The 21935-nt window shown below is 31.9% G+C and overlaps 5 protein-coding genes and 2 long non-coding RNA genes across 11 annotated transcripts; 4 read left to right on the plus strand and 3 right to left on the minus strand.

The window, feature by feature from the left end:
- Positions 1–1834: 1834 nt before the first annotated feature.
- LOC115233186 (IWS1-like protein) lies at positions 1835–6773 on the plus strand. Its single transcript, XM_029803483.1, has 7 exons — positions 1835–2178; positions 2455–2587; positions 2663–4303; positions 4936–5296; positions 5414–5703; positions 5789–5900; positions 6244–6773. The coding sequence occupies exons 1-7, from the start codon at positions 2166–2168 to the stop codon at positions 6364–6366; spliced, it is 2673 nt and encodes an 890-aa protein (XP_029659343.1). The 5' UTR covers positions 1835–2165; the 3' UTR covers positions 6367–6773.
- Positions 6774–6860: 87 nt separating this feature from the next.
- On the minus strand, positions 6861–8018 carry LOC115233187 (60S ribosomal protein L18a-like). Its single transcript, XM_029803485.1, has 3 exons — positions 7789–8018; positions 7392–7571; positions 6861–7284 (listed from the first exon to the last, which is right to left on the minus strand). The coding sequence occupies exons 1-3, from the start codon at positions 7987–7989 to the stop codon at positions 6949–6951; spliced, it is 717 nt and encodes a 238-aa protein (XP_029659345.1). The 5' UTR covers positions 7990–8018; the 3' UTR covers positions 6861–6948.
- Positions 8019–8161: 143 nt separating this feature from the next.
- On the plus strand, positions 8162–9290 carry LOC115233188 (60S ribosomal protein L18a). The gene is made up of 3 exons (XM_029803486.1): positions 8162–8291; positions 8585–8764; positions 8872–9290. Exons 1-3 carry the CDS (start codon positions 8274–8276, stop codon positions 9205–9207), a joined length of 534 nt encoding a protein of 177 aa, XP_029659346.1. The 5' UTR covers positions 8162–8273; the 3' UTR covers positions 9208–9290.
- Positions 9291–13979: 4689 nt separating this feature from the next.
- On the plus strand, positions 13980–16427 carry LOC115233181 (TD and POZ domain-containing protein 3-like). 4 transcript variants are annotated; one of them, XM_029803479.1, is made up of 4 exons: positions 13980–14103; positions 14217–14272; positions 14856–14878; positions 15335–16427. In XM_029803479.1, exon 4 carries the CDS (start codon positions 15340–15342, stop codon positions 16396–16398), a length of 1059 nt encoding a protein of 352 aa, XP_029659339.1. In that variant the 5' UTR covers positions 13980–14103; positions 14217–14272; positions 14856–14878; positions 15335–15339; the 3' UTR covers positions 16399–16427. The 4 variants fall into 4 exon arrangements, with proteins under 4 accessions (XP_029659339.1, XP_029659340.1, XP_029659338.1 ...); XM_029803480.1 differs by lacking the exon at positions 14856–14878; XM_029803478.1 differs by lacking the exon at positions 14856–14878 and having other exon boundaries at positions 13997–14103; positions 14181–14272.
- Positions 16428–16869: 442 nt separating this feature from the next.
- Positions 16870–17688, minus strand: LOC115233185. The gene is made up of 3 exons (XR_003883740.1): positions 17517–17688; positions 17319–17394; positions 16870–17011 (listed from the first exon to the last, which is right to left on the minus strand). It is a non-coding gene; the product is annotated as an uncharacterized LOC115233185 (long non-coding RNA).
- A 455-nt stretch (positions 17689–18143) lies between these two features.
- LOC115233184 lies at positions 18144–19104 on the minus strand. Its single transcript, XR_003883739.1, has 2 exons — positions 19000–19104; positions 18144–18649 (listed from the first exon to the last, which is right to left on the minus strand). It is a non-coding gene; the product is annotated as an uncharacterized LOC115233184 (long non-coding RNA).
- Positions 19105–19470: 366 nt separating this feature from the next.
- On the plus strand, positions 19471–21921 carry LOC115233182 (F-box only protein 44-like). Of its 2 annotated transcripts, XM_029803482.1 has the most exons (5): positions 19474–19784; positions 19929–20169; positions 20715–21250; positions 21347–21505; positions 21618–21921. In XM_029803482.1, the coding sequence occupies exons 3-5, from the start codon at positions 20720–20722 to the stop codon at positions 21807–21809; spliced, it is 882 nt and encodes a 293-aa protein (XP_029659342.1). In that variant the 5' UTR covers positions 19474–19784; positions 19929–20169; positions 20715–20719; the 3' UTR covers positions 21810–21921. The 2 variants fall into 2 exon arrangements, with proteins under 2 accessions (XP_029659341.1, XP_029659342.1); XM_029803481.1 differs by lacking the exon at positions 19929–20169 and having other exon boundaries at positions 19471–19784.
- Positions 21922–21935: the final 14 nt, after the last annotated feature.

Consider the following 21935-nt stretch of genomic DNA (forward strand, 5'->3'; position numbering starts at 1 on the left):
ACAGAATAATAAGCCGGGGCTTAAAGCCCGTATCAGACTACGCATTGAAAATTGAAGATTGAAGATTAAAGATTAAAATTTGACTAATAAGAATAAAAGAGACTAAAATTTCTTTGTCCTGATTGGTTAAATTTTAATCTTGAATCTTGAATCTCAATCTTCAATGCGTAGTCTGATACAGGCTTTAGAGATTCTTAACCAGAGATAGGCCAACCCGTTAACGATCTCTGATTGGCTCCGTTGCCGCGAATAAAACCGGAAGTGTGAGAAAGAAAGATATATATAGCTAACCTAACCGACCTAGCCATGGGCGTTTTCCAGCAAGGTACACAGACGACACAGTGTACTACACATTATCACGCGATTGGCTATATTTTAAATTTCTTCATTTGACAGCCAATCATGTGATAATGTGTAATACACTGTGGGCGCTGTGTACCTTGCTGGAAAACGCCCACAGTGTATTACACATTATCACATGATTGGCTGTCAAATGAAGAAATTTAAAATATAGCCAATCGCGTGATAATGTGTAGTACACTGTGTTGTCTGTGTACCTTGCTGGAAAACGCCCCATAACTGTCCGTCAAAGCCACAAGCTGCCTCGGCCGTCGTGTTTTGCTTCTAATTTTCGTGTTCTAATTTTATATGTTTAAATTTTCCAAAGTGAAATTGAGAAAACTTGTGCAAAGTAAGATATTTATTTTATTTTAGACTATATATGTAATTTAATGTAATTTATTTCATAATGTAACTTCAAAATTAAGTCCAATAATTTTTTGTTTCAAATCAAATAGGTGAATTAAAAAATAGCAATAATAATAATATAACCTATAATAGTAATTATAACAATATATTTTTTAATAGTCAATTCATATTATTACTTGATATTAACATAGGAAAACCGATGAAATATATATTGTTTGTAATCTTTTTTAATACGTGTTTTAACATTCATTACGTTAACTTCAAACGAAAAATATATATCGTATTCTTGTATTTATTCAACAATCAAAATTAACCGCCATCAAAAACGTCATATTCGGTTTTACTCGCGACGTTGGCACGTTGGCCGATCTCTGGTTAAGGATCTCTAGGGCCGGTATTCATAGGGTGCGTTCCGTTTCACGCATTGAGCGCATAATGTGATTGGTTTAGGACATCTTAAGATTGTGCTAAAGTGCCGGTCCACAACAGGTGATTTAAGCCCTAAGACTTAAGAAATTGACCAATCACAATCAAATATGAAGAGAATACTCGATTGTGATTAGTCAATTTCTTAAGGCTTAGGGCTTAAATCACATATTGTGGACCGGCACTAACAATAAGACAGTCTTAAATATACTTCTTCTTCTTCTTTCTTTTATGGCTGGTTAGGCATTAGTCGCCCATACACCATTGTTTCTTATGGGTTTGTAAGATATAAGCAAAAACTCCTCTTAAGAGAGGAGGAAGTCCAAAAAATTCTAATTTTGTTAAAAATTAAAAAAATTTTTTTTATTGGTCAATTCTCTAAAATAGATTGTGATAATATATTTTAGATTATCATAATTTATAAAAAACAAAGTTATATCAAAATATATTATATTTATTTTACAAATCATACATAAAAAAAAATGATTTAACATTTAATATTTTCGCATTATTTAACCAATTTCAATACTTCCTATAGAAATTATTAGTTTTTTATAAATCATATGACGGCTAGTAAATTATTAGAAATGCGAGCTGTCCAACTTTAATTCTGATTGGTTAATTCGATTTGTCCAATGTGTTCATAAAAATTAAACATTTTATATAGTTACTTTCTAGTGACTAAACGCTAAATGTTGTGCCGAACATCCCATATACATATGTTGATTGAATGCTTTTATAACTGAAACAAGTATTGTTAGATTACTTGAAATTACTCATATTCGCGAAAGACCTCGTAGCTAGTCATATATCTATAAAAAAGGATTGATTTGTGCAGAGAAAAAAATAGTATTATAACGTGCAAAGTGTAATATAAACAGGAAGCATAAATCGTTTTTCTGCAAGTTAAACGATTTTAAGTTTTTGTTACAAATAGAAAAATATGTTAATTTAATGACCAATTGATGCAATATTTTTATTAGCCATAGTAATAACAGCTAAATTTTTGGCTATATTTGAACATAAATGCCATGGGTTTTGGAGGTAAGAGAATAATTTATGTTATTGCTCTCAATTATATCATTATTGTTCAATTTTTTAATATCCAATTTTTGATACCCAAATATTCGCATTTTTATAAAATTTAGATATTTAATCTACATTTTATACAATCTATATTCTCTTTAGACATACATTATATAGTATCTGAATCGCATAGGATTGATATAAAAAATATAGTATTTTTGTACAGTATATTATTTTGCTTAATAGAGATTCTATAAATCTGACATTATATTTAAAATGTTTGTTTTTTTTAAGACGAAAGAAGTGACTCGGAAGAAGAACATGATAAATCTAGAAGCGCTACTCCAGATTCACAAAAATCAGGCAGTAATGTAGCAAGAAGCAGATCAAAATCAAATTCTGCTAGTCCCAAATCTTCAGCAGCTAGGTAACTAATTTTCATTATACTTGCTTGTTTTATTTTATCTTTATTTCCTTTTTTAATTATAACTAAATGTTTTAGATCTAATCTATCATCTCCGGCACGGAATGGATCACCAGCTTCTGTTCGTTCTAATGCCAGCTCTAGAAAATCTTATTCTAGATCACCATCCAGATCACCCTCGCCAAGCAGATCTATTTCACCATCAGGAAACAGAAAAAGTACATCAAGATCACGTTCTAAATCCCATTCTCCTGAACTTAGAGAGACAAGTGCAAGAAATGGTTCACAATCACCAGCGCATTCGCATCACTCTGGAAAATCAGGCTCAAGATCTCGAAGTTCTTCTCACTCTTCATCCAGAAGTTCTCGTGCAACATCAAGGAATAATTCACGTTCCAGATCTAGATCAAATTTAATAACACCTAATGACATTTCATCTAAATGTGATTCGCCCAAGAAAAACTTTCGATCATCTTCCAGATCTCCTTCGCCCCACGCAATTTCCAAATCGCGATCTCGTTCAAGATCATTTTCTCGATCGCGTTCTGGTTCTCCGAAAGTGTCGATTCATTCACGTTCTCGATCAGGTACTCCCAAGTCTTTCCAGACAAGATCCCGGTCAAGATCTAGATCAGCTAGTCCAAAAGAAGTCAAAACTGGCTCAAAATCGGGATCAAGATCTCCATCTGGATCGAAAAAGGGTTCCCGTTCACCTTCGGCATCGCCAAATCGATCGCCAATCACTGCTAGACAGTCACGATCAAGATCAAAGTCGCGCTCCGTGAACGGTTCCAGGGAGAGTTCTCCTGATTTAAGGAAAAGTTCCCGTTCTAGATCTCGTTCCAATTCAATAGACAGAAAATCTAGATCAAGATCTAAATCAAGATCTGCTTCTGGATCTAGGAAACAATCGAGATCACCGTTGCAAGAGGAACGAGCTTTATCGCGTTCGAAATCCAGATCCTTATCATGTTCGAGGAAAGGCTCGCGTTCAAGATCACGATCGAGATCTCACAAATCTGGATCGAGATGCAAATCGCGATCTATATCGGGATCACGTAAAGGTTCCGTATCTCCGGCATATTCGAGAAAAAATTCACGTTCTAGATCTAGATCCAGTTCACGGTCCAATAAATCTAAATCAAGATCTCGTTCAGTTTCAAGAGCCTCGCGTTCGAGATCTCGCTCGGGTTCCAGAAAATCTGCATCGAGATCAAGATCGCGATCTCGATCAAGATCAAAATCTGGCTCGAGATCGCGTTCAGGTTCGCGTTCGAGGTCAAGATCGGGATCAAGATCGAAGTCGCGATCACGGTCACGGTCGCGCTCGAGATCGAGATCGCATTCAAGATCAAGATCTGGATCGGCGGTTAGATCCAGACACTCATCGCGTTCTAAATCCCGATCTAGATCGAGATCTAGGTCTGGTTCCGGATCTAAAAAATCCAGAAGTCCCAGCAGAGATTCAGAGGGAGTAGCTAAAAAACGAAATAGAGTATTATCGGATTCTGAAGAGGAGACTGACGAAACTAGAACAAAGAAACGTACAAGGCATGAGTTATCTGATTCCGAGCATGAAGATGAAAACGAAAAGAAAAAAGACAATGACGCAAACGAGGAGCAAGTAGGTGAAGATCAAGAAAATAAACAATTACACAATGAAATAGTTAATGAGCAACAAGATAACGAAGATTCTGACGATGGAATTATTGGTGGAATGTGAGCATATGTCCGATTTTTATATAAATCTATATCTAAATTGTTTAGTTTTTATATAACAATATTTAAAAAATATATATCTTATATGCATATAAATTTAAGGTAAAAATTATAGTAGATAATTATTAGAAAGCATATTATTGTATAGTTTTTAAAAAATTAGATGTGCCTCATCTTTTTTATCAAACATGCATTTGCTTTTTCATAAAACATATATAGAAAATAATATATTATTATCATACACTTAGAAGATTTGAATTAAGTTGATATAACAAATATTTATAAGTAAAATATCTACATCTTGATATAGAAATTTTTTTCCAAAGTATTATGTAATTGTATTACACACACACACACACACAGGTGTTTAATGCATATGATAATCGAACAATTAATTTTAATTGTTTGTTAGTTTGTTAGTTTTATTCTAACATTTATTAGAAAAGTATCAAACATATAACTTTATAAATAATTTCGATATGTAAATAATGATGTGACAAAAGAAATACAGCTTATTTCCTAAGTTTTCATCATTAAAAGCAAAAAGTGAATGAAAACAAAAATACAGTCAAAAAAGATTCTAGAAATTTTATAAAAACAATGATTAATTATATTAAATTTGATGTTTTCAGGGATGATGCATTATCCGATTTTGATCGCATGTTGGCACGAAAAAAGGAAGAGCAATCCCGTAGGCGTAAACGAAAGGACATTGGTATCATTAATGATAACGATGATATTATAGCGCAACTATTATCAGACATGAAGGGTGCAGCTGAGGAGGATAGAAAATTAAATCAACAAAATAAACCTGCCACAAATAAGATTGCCATGTTATCGAAAGTATTGTCGCAATTGAAGAAGCACGATCTACAGTTGGCCTTTTTGGAGCACAATGTGCTGTCCGTTCTCACCGATTGGTTAGCACCAATGCCTGACCGTTCTTTACCGTCTCTCAAAATCAGAGACAATCTCCTGAAATTATTATGGGAGGTAAGATCATATAAGATAAATCTTTTTGTATTAGATAAAAAGAAATATTTTTAGAATATATACATATATTCCATTACTCATTTATTTATTTACTAATTATATATTACGCCTTTATAGTTTCCAAAAATCGATCAATCTTCGCTGAAGCAATCCGGTATTGGAAAGGCTGTGATGTATCTTTATAAGCACCCGAAAGAAACAAAAGAGAACAAGGAGCGTGCTGGAAAATTGATCAACGAGTGGGCACGGCCTATTTTTAATTTATCTGCCGATTTTAAGGCGCTATCGAAGGAGGAGAGAATGCAGAGGGATCTGGAGCAAACGCCTCAGAAAAGAAGAAAAATCGAAGAGGGAGGATCCTTCCAAAAATCACAAGATATTAATAAGGCCTTAAAAGGAGATGCCAAGTATGTTATCGTTGATATATAATAATTATTAATAACTGACATTAATTGATAGTTATTATGAGCTTTTCCTATCTTATATTCGCAGACCATTAAGACCGGGAGATCCTGGATGGGTTGGAAGAGCCAGAGTTCCTAGACCATCTAATAAGGATTACGTTATACGACCCGACTGGAAATCAGATATTGACATCAGCAGAGTATGTGTGCTCCTACTTATCTATTCTTTAGATTAAAAAGTTGTATACAATATTTAATATACAACACTGTACATATACATTAAAGCCTACAATTTTAATATTTATTCCAACAGATTTATAAGCACTCTATAATTACTATAAATCATAAACATAATTTAGATTGTATTTTTTTTATGACATTTCTGATGAAATTGTTCATTTTTGAGCTCATTTGTATAAAATATAATTTTTTTTGTTCGTATTGCATCCTAATTCTCAATTATTATTGATACCTCATACATAATTATAATGTCTTATTATTGATTCCTCATACATAATTATAATGTCTTATTACTTTGTGCAGAGTACTAAGAAACAGATGAGTCGGTTTGAGAGGCACATGAAGAATTACATAGATAGCAAACGTATGAAGTCTGCAAGAAGAGCAGTAGATATATCTATAGAGGGTCGTAAGATGTCTTTATAATATCTATACATATTTCTTATAGTTTATATAAGGAAATGAAATTTGTAACAATATTTGTTACTACCTAATTGTGATTATGCATGAAAAATTATAAAACCTAATCGATTTACTTCTTGCATATGTCTTTCCAACTATTATACCATTACCTGTTTATTTGTAGACATAGAAAGAATAGTTCATCTATACTTCACCTTGCAAAGAAAAAATCAATCACAGCCATTGTGCAATTTTATCTTAAAAGATGAGAAAAAGAAAATTTTGATTCTTATCAGATTGTTTCAGTTAATTTTTACAAAATGAGGAGATATATTGCTTCCGACTATTAATTGATAATATTATGTAATGTACTGTATTGTTTGCAGCTTCTCTGTATGTCTATATGATCAAATAAAAATGTAGTGTTTAAATTTATCCATTTCTTATTCTCCAACTGACTGATATAACAGTAAAATTAGAACATGTATAATGCATATATGATTGAATATATATGACAATAAATTATATCAAATTTTTATTTTCTTGCAGAATAATACACACTTAGTGTTACAATACAAAACATTATTGTAACATTGTTCATAATATTCACAGGAAGTAAGTGCGTGGTTGTCGCACACTGAATAGTGGCATACGGTTTCTTTGTTGGATTCGCTTAGGCAATGGGAATCTGATCTTAGAATCATGGAATTGTTTCACTTGAGGTCTGCGGCAATTTGCAGCCTTAACAACTTCCACTTTAATTATCTGTATGGAATGAGCTCGCGCGCGATGACGGGCGCCCATGTCCCTATAACACTGCGTTACAGCCCCACTAACAGAAAGATCCCTGTATTCCCTGTACATGTTATGTGTACCGGATCGTGAATCGTATCTTAGCCAAATTCCAAAATTTTTTATTTTTGCTGGTGTTTTCTCTGGAATCTAAAATAATTAGTTAGATTTAAAATCAGCCACAGATGTTATATTGTTAATAATAAAATGAACACAATATGTTTATGATGACACATTGAATATCATGAGATAGATACCTGCTTTAAAGATACTATTTCTCCAGTAGATTTTTTGAACTTTTTCAATTGACGCAAGAAGTACCAAAATCTGGATTTGGCCACTATAGCATCAGGAGCAAATATTCTCATTTTGTAAAGAGGAGTTGTTTTCTCTTTTTCGGTAGGAAGCTTACGTCCTATCACTTCGAATTCCTTCAACTAAAAGAGAAACCAAAATTATTATTTCTTGGTTTGATCTATTTATACTATGTCTAGGATTGATATATATATTTGTAGGTTATGTCGTGGCGAATATCCAGATTTAAATCTGCATTTTTTATTTTTACGTAAATTCTAAATAAACATTCGATACTTTAAATAAGAGAAAATCAATTTTTTATTTGTTCCTTATGTAAAATTTTCCAAAATCACTCACATCACCCTTGGCCTTCATCGTAACACGTGGTTTCGTACGTTGCGTGTCAGAAACCAAAAGGATAAACGGAAGAAGTAGAGACTGCCATCTTGTTGCACAAACCAATCTTCGCCTCTTGGATAGGTAGATAGGTAAATATTCAGCGCATTCAGTTTTGCTAAACACTAATGAAGGATTTACATTGCGTCCGACATCTGACATCCAATAAGAGGATTTATTTTCTAGGGACGAAAATGTTGTCAGTTGGAATGCACATTTTCTATTGGTGTTGACAAAGAATTACTATTCCTAGAATTCTTTACTACTTTCGTTCCGATTGGTCAATTGAGACATTCGCTGCACATGCGCGAAAGATTTGATCAGAAGCCTTCTCTCTCTTTCATTCACCTCAGTCAGCTGTCGAGCAGTCCCTCTTACATCTCTGTCTTTGATACTTTGATGTATCTCTTTTGATTTGTAATATACAATAATACTAAACGTACGACATGAAAGCCAAGGGCGAGGTGAGTTATTTTGGCAAATTTTACACAAGAAACAAGCAAAATCAATACCGCAAACTATCTATTCTTGTCTAAAGCATCAAATTTTTGTTTAAAATTTATGTAAAAATACAAACTGCAGGTTTAAATGTAGATATTCGATGTGACATAACCTAAAAATAAACATACATAGATGCTCGTATACATAATACGTATAATGCACATGCTAGTTTTATATAAATATATTTCATTAATAAATAAATAAATATCCCTAACATATAAACTAGGAAATAATTTTTAATTTAATTTTTTTTTAGTTGAAGGAATTTGAAGTGATAGGGCGTAAGCTCCCTACTGAAAAGGAGAAAACTACTCCTCTTTACAAAATGAGGATATTTGCGCCTGATGCTATAGTGGCCAAGTCCAGATTTTGGTATTTTCTCCGCCAATTAAAAAAATTCAAAAAATCAACTGGAGAAATAGTATCTTTAAAGCAGGTATCTATCTCATGATATTCAATGTGTCATCATAAACATATTGCATTCATTTTATTATTAACAGTATAATCCAACATTTGTGACTGATTTTAAACTAATTATTTTAGATTCCAGAAAAAACACCAGTAAAAATAAAAAATTTTGGAATTTGGTTAAGATATGATTCTCGATCCGGTACACATAATATGTACAGGGAATATAGAGATCTTTCTGTCAGTGGGGCTGTAACGCAGTGTTACAGGGACATGGGTGCCCGTCATCGCGCGCGTGCTCACTCCATACAGATAATCAAGGTGGAAGTTGTTAAGGCTACAAATTGCCGCAGACCTCAAGTAAAACAATTTCATGATTCTAAAATCAAATTTCCATTGCCCAAACGAATTCAAAATAGAAATCATATGCCATTATTCAGTGTGCGAAAACCACGCACCTATTTCCTGTGAATATTATGAATAGTGTTTTGTATTATGACACTAAATATATTATTCTATTCTATATATTATGGGAAATAAAAAAAGTAATATAATTGTTTGTTATTTTAATTTGTTTCCCTCACTCTTATTTTGTGTATACATTTGAGAGTAATATAACAAGAAAATATTGTAATAAATAAATATCGTAAATATAAGAATTTTAAAATATATAGTTTTTGTTTAAAAATTAAGATTTTTATACTAAATTTATACATATATATATAGCACATTTCTCTGAATGGATATGCACACACGAATAAATTTATATTCTCCTTTATCAAAGACATTTCTGTTGAAACAATATCAAATAAATAAATTTATCGGGCTGGGAAAGTATATAAATACCCTACACAGATACGACAATGTCGCTGCCATGAATGGGATGTTTACTTCGTACATGCCGCCTTAAATGCCCCCCTCACTCAGTCTAAATGAAGGTATACGCTTCCTTGAAAACGTCCTGATGTCAATCTAATGTCAAAATAACAATAATGACATTGATACTTACGTTATAAAATGAAATGTAATGTATAGTAACGATTGAGTCATTCATTGACAGACAACGGGTGCGTTCGGGGAGACGCTATTAGCGCTAACAGCGTCGTTCTATCTTTGTTACTTATTGAAAGTTGAACAAGGACAGAACACGCTCATAGCGCTAAAAATGTACTCCCCGAACGCAGCCAACATGGCACAAAATCATGACATGATCGCAAATATTCCTTGCGTGATATTCGATGAGGACTATAATGGGTTAATAGTTTGTGACAGCTATGTACCAACTGAATTACTGGCAGAAATCTTTTATCGCACCGATTATGGGACTGTATTGAATTGCCAATTGCTAAACATTGGAGGATGATGATACAGTAGTATTTCTGGTCAGTCTGGTATAAGAAGGCGGGTTTAACGCTACCGTTCCTATGAGAAGAGATATCTTGGCAAATATTCTATCTTATGTGTAAAACGAAACCACCGTTCGAGAAGAACCTGATGAAGAATTATTACAAAGATGGGTTGAGTAATAATTGATCCATTCTTCAGTGACGGCAGCAATCATTGGTCGGTCAAGAATTCGCCCATTGATATATTAGAATTATCTTTTTTTTTGGATCGAACCGCTATTTGTAGGAAAGTGTGATTTTACATCAAATCGCCACTATGATAAAAGAATTAATAAATAGTCTTGTGAATTGAATCATTTGATTGATCTAGAGGCCGAGAGATTTCCATCCATACAGAACCGAAAATAAGTTGGCGCTGGAAGTTCATATTTTTTAATAATCAACAGCTCAAACGATTGCTCCTGTAAGGTATAAATCTCCAAAATATTTCGAAGATTAATAATCGACTCTTCTTTACGTTAAGTCTAATTTATTTAATTGTCCTCTCGTATGAATACTTTCGAGAACACGTGGAGGTCGAGAGTATATATAGCTTATTCGAACTGGAACGAGCGTACCAAATACAAGTGTTCTAATAGCGTGTATAATACAATTATCGCAAAATACTATTTTAAACTGACTCGACTTCTAACTGTCTTAAAGACTTTCACTAAGCTCTCTCTGCGTTCGCTGAGCTACGTCGTATCTTTGTTACTTATTGAAAGTTGAACAAGGACAGAACACGCTCATAGCGCTAAAAATGTACTCCCCGAACGCAGCCAACATGGCACAAAATCATGACATGATCGCAAATATTCCTTGCGTGATATTCGATGAGGACTATAATGGGTTAATAGTTTGTGACAGCTATGTACCAACTGAATTACTGGCAGAAATCTTTTATCGCACCGATTATGGGACTGTATTGAATTGCCAATTGCTAAACATTGGAGGATGATGATACAGTAGTATTTCTGGTCAGTCTGGTATAAGAAGGCGGGTTTAACGCTACCGTTCCTATGAGAAGAGATATCTTGGCAAATATTCTATCTTATGTGTAAAACGAAACCACCGTTCGAGAAGAACCTGATGAAGAATTATTACAAAGATGGGTTGAGTAATAATTGATCCATTCTTCAGTGACGGCAGCAATCATTGGTCGGTCAAGAATTCGCCCATTGATATATTAGAATTATCTTTTTTTTTGGATCGAACCGCTATTTGTAGGAAAGTGTGATTTTACATCAAATCGCCACTATGATAAAAGAATTAATAAATAGTCTTGTGAATTGAATCATTTGATTGATCTAGAGGCCGAGAGATTTCCATCCATACAGAACCGAAAATAAGTTGGCGCTGGAAGTTCATATTTTTTAATAATCAACAGCTCAAACGATTGCTCCTGTAAGGTATAAATCTCCAAAATATTTCGAAGATTAATAATCGACTCTTCTTTACGTTAAGTCTAATTTATTTAATTGTCCTCTCGTATGAATACTTTCGAGAACACGTGGAGGTCGAGAGTATATATAGCTTATTCGAACTGGAACGAGCGTACCAAATACAAGTGTTCTAATAGCGTGTATAATACAATTATCGCAAAATACTATTTTAAACTGACTCGACTTCTAACTGTCTTAAAGACTTTCACTAAGCTCTCTCTGCGTTCGCTGAGCTACGTCGTTTTATACGCGTCTTCTCGACTACGTCATAATTCGATATCTATCGACATACCTCGTAGCATGACCCTATTCGTGGCGCTTGTCGGCTCGACATATCTCGAACTCGAACGGATCTTAAGCCTAACGGGTGTTTTGATTACATGTTTGATAACGGGTGCTCTTAATGTTACTTCCATCTTACACTCCTTAATTGCTCCGTTAGAATCCACAATTGCTCCCCTTTTAAAATTAATATTTTTTTAAATATTTACAAAAAACATAAAATTTATCATTTTCACTGAAAAACATATTTCCAATAGTTTTCTGCAACTATATCCAGCATAAAACGATTGCTCCTTAATTGCTCCATATTACTCCATCATTATTTCCATGATATATTGCATTTTTTATCGAAAATTAATAAATTAATTATTTCCCAAGCGACGCCGTCGCCACCTATCGGCCGCTTATCGGAACTACACGACTCAGCAGCCAACGGCAAGAATATTCAAATATAATATAACAGTTCTATTGTTTATTTATATCTCGAAAAGTTTAATCAACATTTCCTATTGATTTTTTGGTAGAATAATTGCTCCTTGCTTGCTCTATTATGATATTCGCGATTGCTCCACTTATATAATTAATTTTTTATGATATATTAGCAAAAAACCAATTATTTTCTTGGAAAAACATTTTCTGTAATCTACTGCAAGTATATTCAACAAAAAACGATTGCTCCTTAATTGCTTCATATTTAAAATCGTCTTAAATGTGGTCTTGGGTCGTCGTTACGCATTGTTCGTTGCCGTCCTTAAGTCCGTATCAGACTACGCATTGAAAATTGAAGATTGAAGACTAAAGATTGGAATTTGACTAATCAGAACAAAAGGGACTAAAATTTCTTTGTCCTGATTGGTCAAATTTCAATCTTGAATCTTGAATCTCAATCTTCAAGCTCGCGATTGGTCATGCTCTCGTTCCGCGTTACGCTATTCCGCTGCATGGGTTCGCACCCTTAGGGCTTAAATCACCTATTGTGGACCGGCACTTAAAACTACGGTTTATTAAACCCGATTAGGGGCGACGTGTAAACGTAATCATTGAGCTCTGTTACACGGCACCCTAAGGGCCAATTTCACCAAGCTCGGTTAGATTAACCGACGGTTAAAATTAGCAGGGTTCCAACTGAAATGATAAGAATGCTTGGTTTTCCTTCACCTCTATTTTCTGTTGGCCACCCTGCTAATTTTAACCATCGGTTAATCTAACCGGACTTTGTGAAATTGGCCCTTAATCGGATTTAATAACATCCGTAGTTGTGAAACTGGCTAATCACAGCTATTCCTCTGAAGAATGGAATGACTGTGATTGGCCAGCCTTCGAACTACGGATGTAATTAAATCCGATTAAGGGTGACGTGTAAGTGCCGGTCTACAATAGGTGATTTAAGCCCTAAGCCTTAAGAAATTGACCAATCACAATCAAGTATAAGGAGAATACTCGACTGTGATTTACTTGATCGTGATTGGTCAATTTCTTAAGGCTTAGAGCTTAAATCACTATTGTAGACCGACACTTAAGAAATTGACTAATCACAGTCGAGTATTCTCCTCATACTTGATCGTGATTGGTCAATTTCTTAAGGCTTAGAGCTTAAATCACTATTGTAGACCGGCACTAAGGCTTAGGGCTTAAATCACCTATTGTAGACTGGCACTAAACGTAGTCATTGATTTTCAGCACAAAAGGCCGTATTCCAAAATTCACTGCCAGGGTACCGATCATGTAACGTTTCCGCCCCAGGGGAAAAGTTACATGATCGATATCCAGACTACGCATTGAAAATTGAAGATTGAAGATTAAAGATTGGAATTTGGCTAATCAGAACAAAAGGAACTAAAATTTCTTTATTATTGGTCAAATTTCAATCTTGAATCGTGAATCTCAATCTTCAATGCATAGTCTGATATGCCCGTATCAGACTACGCATTGAAAATTGAAGATTGAAGATTAAAGATTGAAATTTGACTAATCAGGACAAAAGGGACTAAAATTTCTTTGTCCTGATTGGTCAAATTTCAATCTTCAATCCTCAATCTCAATCTTCAATGCGTAGTCTGATACGGGCTATACGGGCTTTACGTGAACTAGATTTCCACTACTGGCAATGAATTTTGGAACACAATCAAAACGTGGACGATTATCGGTATAGAAAATCCCTTTTTCTATACTCGGGCATAATACAAAAAATGCAAGAATTGTACAAACAAAAGAAGCCATTACAATAGAAGAGCGGAAAAAGTTTATGATTGAGAATTGTATGTAGAATTTCTTACAATTTACAATAATTATATTTACACGTATATACACGCATTTTTCGTTACAAAAAATTAAGATTCCTTATTAAACTAAAACGAATTATCACAAAAAGGAAAATAGGGCGAAGCAAGCATTGAAATTTAGTTCATTGAACTAAGTCACTGATTTGTAAGTAAAATTTTCTTTTATTGTAAACGTTCATAATTTTTTTCTTCTAAAAATATACATATTAAATAAGATTAAATTTTATACTATATTTTACTAGATATTATTACATTACATTTATATATAAATAAGTGTGGTATAGAAATAAGTATATGCATAAGATTCAATTTCTAATCGCAATAAAATGTGTCATAATTTTTTATGTGTACTTAATCAACTTGTTACGATCTAATTATTTATTTTATTGCTCTACTTTTATCGAAGGAGAACATAGAGAATAAAGGCCTCATTAGACAATCTATAATTTGTGACAAAACTAAAAAAAAAACTTTTACTTATAATTTTATGTATTATATATAAGTGTATCCTTGTGATATATATTTTGATTTGTATTTGTATTTTACTTTTTGCATTATATACGACATATATAATTTATAAATAATATTTTGTCTTGAATTTGTTGCAAATTATAGATTGTCTAAAAAGACCTTAATAAATTTCTTAAATTCAAAAGTATAATCAATATATTTTTTATTTATATTTCTGAATGATAATTAATTGCTTATTAATTATCATTTATATATAGAATTACATGGATCAATGAATTAGGTAATTATATATTAGATATAAGTGAATTTTTTAATCTCAAGATATAATAATGTGTGGTCTATGTGTGTGAGATTACTATTGTGTGGTATATGAGATTACTATTAAAATAATATTGAAAAATGTTCATTTTTTTTATTTTTAAAAATAATTCTTTTCGTGAGAAATATTTTTTTAATTTTATCTTATTTTTCCAAGTCTTTAGAATTAAAATTAAATTTTTTAACTGTTTTTAATTGAGCACAATAATTGGGAATATTAATACAGCGCAGTATTTATACTTGTAAATAATTTTTTATTGTAATCAATAAAAAATCATATACTCTGAAGATTAACCAGTTTTGGATGTATAATTGATATAAAATTATGAAATTATTAGAAAAGATTAATGTTTTTTAAGATATAATATTCAGTATTTATAAGAATAATATAATATTACTGAACATCCATTATTTGCAGGGTTGATGATAAAGATGATGTCCACTATAGATAAAGATGAAATTTACCATTGTAAAACACAACTTAAACAAAACAGATTGTGTTATACATGGAATATTTCCGATATTTGGGAAATTTATAAATTTGGTATTAAATTATGCTCTCTTAAAACCATAAACCACTTTACATTTGAAATGCATCCTGCAGAAGATAAGTTAAATTTTTATTGTATACCGCCGCTTTCATGCAGTAGTTATAATATCTCCTTTTCTGTTTTTCTGAAAACTAATACAGGAGAAATGACTAATGTATTAAAACTGACATATATAAATTTGATATATGATAGCAAAATATACAGTAAATATAAAAATACTCTATTCTATAAGCTACCTATTTCACTTCTTTCTGATAAACATATGTTTTTATCTAACAACACACTTACAATATGCTTTAAATTATATATATTCATAAATACGTACAGCAATAGTGTGTACTATTCATATGAGAGATCTGCTATGACAGATACAGATATTTTTGTTCCTAAAGAGAAATCCGATTCGTTTGTTTCGTTTATAATAAACAATGAACGTCTTGAAGCAAATAAGAAATCATTATGTTTAAAAAGTAAGGTTTTTGAAGCTATGTTTAACTGTGGTTTAAAAGAAAGTGAAAATAAAGAAGTAGTAATAACTGATATAAGATATGATATTCTAAAGGAATTATTATTTTTTGTACAAATTGGTTATCTATCTAAAACACTGGAAGAGATAGAAGAGATAAATACAATACGTGAACTTTTTGTAGCAGCTGATAAGTATGATATACAAGATCTTAAATTAATATGTGAACAATATTTAATTATAAATACGACAGAAAAAAACGTTGTAGAACATTTAAAGATTGCACATTTAAATAATGGAAAAACGTTGGAGGAATATACCAAAGATTTTATCCAATTATATTCAAAAGATATTGTGGATACCTCAGAATTAACTTTAATGAAAATGTATCCTGAGCTACTAACTCAGACTGAAGATATCGAACAGATCGTGCAAAATGTTGAAGTATCTGCAAAATCAGTATAATTTAAAACATCATGTATATGGAACTTCTACATATGGTAGTCATATACATAAAACTGAATTAGAATATAATTTCTACATTTATAGAATATATTTTTATATTCCACATTTAATTTCCACATTTTATATTTGTGTTTTATGTCATAGAATAAGCTTTTTGATTTATAGTATAATATAATGCATATCTGATATTAAAGAATAGTTCTTTTTTTAGTTTCTAAATGTGGATATGTGAAAACCGTTCTTGGTTTTGTGCGCTTTAGAAAAATACAGCAAAAACAATGAAGATAAAAAATTCAGTAAAGAAATATTTATTTTGTATTATATGCATTATATTATTATATGTTACATATTTATTTCATATTATAACAGCAATCTTTTTGTTATGAATTTATTGTGGACTTTGATGTATCTCTCAAAAGTTAATAACTTTTATTTTAAAAATTATTAATTTAATATTACACAAAATAGGGATTTTAAATGTATTCTACTTGTTCAGTTCATTTAATGTATATTAAATATATTAAATATATATTCTTAAATTAGCATGTAATTGGTCTGGACTTTTATTGTTCCAAGTTATGAGCGATTATCTGCTCTGGCGAATTCTTCTGGTCTTAAAGAAAAAAATATCTATGTATTAACTATGTATAATTCATATGTATTGGCAATGTTACTGCAGTAAAATACATGTCACATCCTACTATAAACAGAAAAAGGAGCTTTCAGTTATATCTTGATAATAAATTAATGATAAAACTCGTACAAAAAAACTCTTTTTAATTTACATATATTACAAGAACTTGGTGTTACAAACATATAAGAGAACTATTTTTTATGATTATTATCTTTTATACAAATCAGTATATTATAATTGACTTATTTGTTCATTGTATTACTTTTTATAGAATTTTGTGCATTACCAATAGTTCGATTTCCTGTCTGGGTTTCAGTCGCATTTTTATTAATTTATGGGTGCTTTCTTCGAAATCTAAAAATCTTTTGTAAGCATATATTCGAGTATATGTATATAATAGAGCAAAAATATAGATTTATATAATAGATATATATAATAGATTAAAAATATATATTTTTACTTAAATATTTCAAATACAACATACCTTCAATTTATGAGATGGATTTGCAGATTGTGCTTCAAGCAGTTCAACTACTGCAGGTATTAGATTGCGCCGGGAATGCCGTTTCACCTGTCTCGGTTGGCTCTGCTTCCTAGATCGTCTCGGTCTTTGATTTTCCTTCTCGTCCTGCCTACACACGGGATCTCGTGAATATATATTGATACCGTGACGAAAAAAAATATTATTATATGTTACATATTTATTTCATATTATAACAGCAATCTTTTTGTTATGAATTTATTGTGGACTTTGATGTATCTCTCAAAAGTTAATAACTTTTATTTTAAAAATTATTAATTTAATATTACACAAAATAGGGATTTTAAATGTATTCTACTTGTTCAGTTCATTTAATGTATATTAAATATATTAAATATATATTCTTAAATTAGCATGTAATTGGTCTGGACTTTTATTGTTCCAAGTTATGAGCGATTATCTGCTCTGGCGAATTCTTCTGGTCTTAAAGAAAAAAATATCTATGTATTAACTATGTATAATTCATATGTATTGGCAATGTTACTGCAGTAAAATACATGTCACATCCTACTATAAACAGAAAAAGGAGCTTTCAGTTATATCTTGATAATAAATTAATGATAAAACTCGTACAAAAAAACTCTTTTTAATTTACATATATTACAAGAACTTGGTGTTACAAACATATAAGAGAACTATTTTTTATGATTATTATCTTTTGTACAAATTAGTATATTATAATTGACTTATTTGTTCATTGTATTACTTTTTATAGAATTTTGTGCATTACCAATAGTTCGATTTCCTGTCTGGGTTTCAGTCGCATTTTTATTAATTTATGGGTGCTTTCTTCGAAATCTAAAAATCTTTTGTAAGCATATATTCGAGTATATGTATATAATAGAGCAAAAATATAGATTTATATAATAGATATATATAATAGATTAAAAATATATATTTTTACTTAAATATTTCAAATACAACATACCTTCAATTTATGAGATGGATTTGCAGATTGTGCTTCAAGCAGTTCAACTACTGCAGGTATTAGATTGCGCCGGGAATGCCGTTTCACCTGTCTCGGTTGGCTCTGCTTCCTAGATCGTCTCGGTCTTTGATTTTCCTTCTCGTCCTGCCTACACACGGGATCTCGTGAATATATATTGATACCGTGACGAAAAAAAAGAATCATCGAATGGATATAAATAGTTCGTATAATAGCAAATTGATGATCGGAGATGACGACTGGAGGCGAAAAGTTAATAACAGATCTGTAACCCGTCATCGAGCGTGCCAATATTAGCCGGATGAACGAACATAAAATAAAAAACGGTTTGCCACTTAACGTCATACGGCATTCATTACACATTACATAATTAATGGTAACTAAAAAAAAGGAGAAACGCAACAGAATGCGGCAATTAATTGAATAAACAAACATAAGCCGAATATCACGTGCAATAGCGGTAAATGTCACAAAGCTTACCCGAGTATAGTGCTTGGCGGTATTACAGTGGTAGTGGTAGCAGGCAGTGTGTGAGTTGTGAGACGGGCCGGGTTTTCTCGCGCATGCGCGGCGAACGTAGCATCAATGAAGTATATATATGGATAAAAACTGGTAGCAGGTGCGATTGTTGGAGCTGGTGCTGGAAAAACTGGTGGCCCAGGTGGTAGTCGTCCTCCTCCCACGGGGCTATAAATTCAATAATGAGCAATAAATGATCGCGTAAATTATTCGTCAGTGAAAGGACGAAGATCTTCCGAACTTCTGCGAAAAGATTGAGCTTAGAAGTTCGTGAACATTTTCGTCGTATAAAATTATATAAAATATTTATTTGCATTCAAAAGTTCTAAGTAGAGGAATAGAACAATATATAATGTAATAAGAATAAATTAAGTGTAGAGAATTTTAAAATAATTCTTGTATAAAAATTAAGAATATTTTTACAAAGAATACTGAATTTATTGTATGTATACATATAACGGACACATGCCTGAATAAATTTACAAATATTTATAATCTCTTTTACCAGAGAAATTTCTGCTGAAATGATACAAAACAAACATTGAAATATTAAAATTTGTATGTATTGTATCCAGTATGTATTGAAATAGAATTTTATATTTATTCGGAGAACAGGTTTTTCATCTTATATCTACTCTCGTGATATATGACTCATAAAAAGATAAACGTAATATATATGTGTGTTAATATATATACATTTCTCACTATATCTAATAAAGGACGATACTGAATCCAGGCGATAAATCGTAAGCTCATCGTTTTTATTTATTTATTTTCGTTTTTGGCTTCCGATTTCTCTATTCAAAGTGAACAATATAATGCATGATTTTACACGCGACATTTTATAAATACATATGCTTCATTTATGTTGAACATATATAAACATATAGATTAGGTTATGTCACCATGTTACATGCGGGAAATTGTCAATGTCCACGGAAATCTTGTAATAAGAAAGCTCAAACTTATGATCCGGCAACTTAATCCATATCACGCCGATAATGTTGCGTCTTATGACACGCGAGAAATTACATCGCAATGTTTTTATAAGCAGTGTAACAGGGGCAAAATTGTGAAAATGGTATGCTTCCTCGAAAACGCTCTGGACAACCAAATTGCCGCAGACCTCAAGTAAAACAATTTTATAATCATTCTAAGATTATATTTCCATTGCCCAAGCGAATTTGATACACCTATTTCTTGTGAATACTATGAATAGTGTTTTGTATATTATTAACGATATTAAATATTATTAACAACATTAAATATATATTATTCTATTCTATGAGACAAAATTTAATATAATTGTTATTTTAGTTCGTTTTTCTGTCTTTTATTTCGTGTATACATTTGAGAGTAACATAACAAGAGAATATTTTTTATTAAGTATGAGAATTTTAAAATATATAGTTTTTGTTTAAAAAATATTTGTACAAAAAATACTAAATTTATGAACATATATAAAGCAAATTTCTCTGAATAGATCTGCACATAAACAAATTTATATTTTCCTTTACCAAACACATTTCTGTTGAAACAATATCAAATAAACATTAAGATATTAATGCTTTCTCGAAAACGTCCTGGTGCCAAAATAACATTGGCAACATTCGATTAACATATACATTGTAAGATTGAATATAATGTATCGTAATGATTGAATCATTCATTGACAGACAACATGGGACAAGATCACGCAAGCACTTCTCGCGTGATATTCGACGAGGAGGATGACAATGGATTAATCTTACCGGCTGAATTACTGGCCGAAATATTCTGTCGCGCCGATCATGGGACCCTATTGAATTGCCAATTGGTATGCAAGCGGTGGAGGATGGTGATACAGAGTTACATATGGCGCAAGAAGGCGGAACTGGCACTGGGCAAACCGTTCCCGCGTCACGAGGGGATACCCTGGCACGCGTTCTATCTCATAAGCAAGATGAGACCGTTCGAGAGAAATCTATTGAAGAATCATTCCGGCGAGCAGAACATGAAATATTGGAATATTCTCAGCAACGGCGGTGATCATTGGACGGTCGAGAACCCACCTGTCGGCGTGCTGGAATTACCATTGACCGAACCAATATTTGAGGGAAAACAAATCTGCTTCGCAACGTCTTATCATAGTTGTACCAAGAAACAGATTGTAAATCTAGTGGCTGAAGGACTCCATCCCTATCTCCTGGATGTTTTGCAGCCACCTATAATGGTATCATAATCATCAATTGTGATAAATTATTTAAATCAAAATGTTTTATAAAATTCTAAGAGAATAAAGTATGTATAAGTTATATGTATATTGTAGGTGAGCGAATGGTATAGTTGTCGATGGGATTGTCCAGCGACATATGAATGCCAGATTGTACTATTAGGAGTTAAAAAAGAAGATAGCACAGTGAAAATCTTAGACAAGTTTCAATTTCGCGATACTATAGTGGGAGAGAGACAGAACCAATGGCTACATGTGAGTATCCATAAAATAATTCATAATTTCACTCATTGAGTTTAAAATCAACTTATCTTCAACTAATTATTTTTGTTAACTTATTTTTATATGCTCTTCATATATGGAATAGGTATCGCATGTATTTGAAAACTATGGATCTGGTTTGAGAGAGATTAGCTTTTTGCATGGTGGAATGGACAAATTATTTTGGGCAGGACATTATGGTAGCAAAATGGCCGGGGCGTATATCTGTGTGAACATTCCTCAACTCACGCATACTTACGATGATGAATCAGATACACCACCAATCCTAGATGAATAGAAACATTATTATAAAATTTATATTGTTCCCAGTGCAAAATTAATATACAAAAATATAAAATTATGTAAAAAAAAGAATGATATATTTAATAAAAACTAATTTTTCTACAGAATTTATCTATTGTTA

Source organism: Formica exsecta, unplaced genomic scaffold (genome assembly GCF_003651465.1).
Source record: "Formica exsecta isolate Colony F162 unplaced genomic scaffold, ASM365146v1 scaffold161, whole genome shotgun sequence".
In the NCBI taxonomy this organism is placed as follows: Eukaryota; Metazoa; Arthropoda; class Insecta; order Hymenoptera; family Formicidae; genus Formica; species Formica exsecta.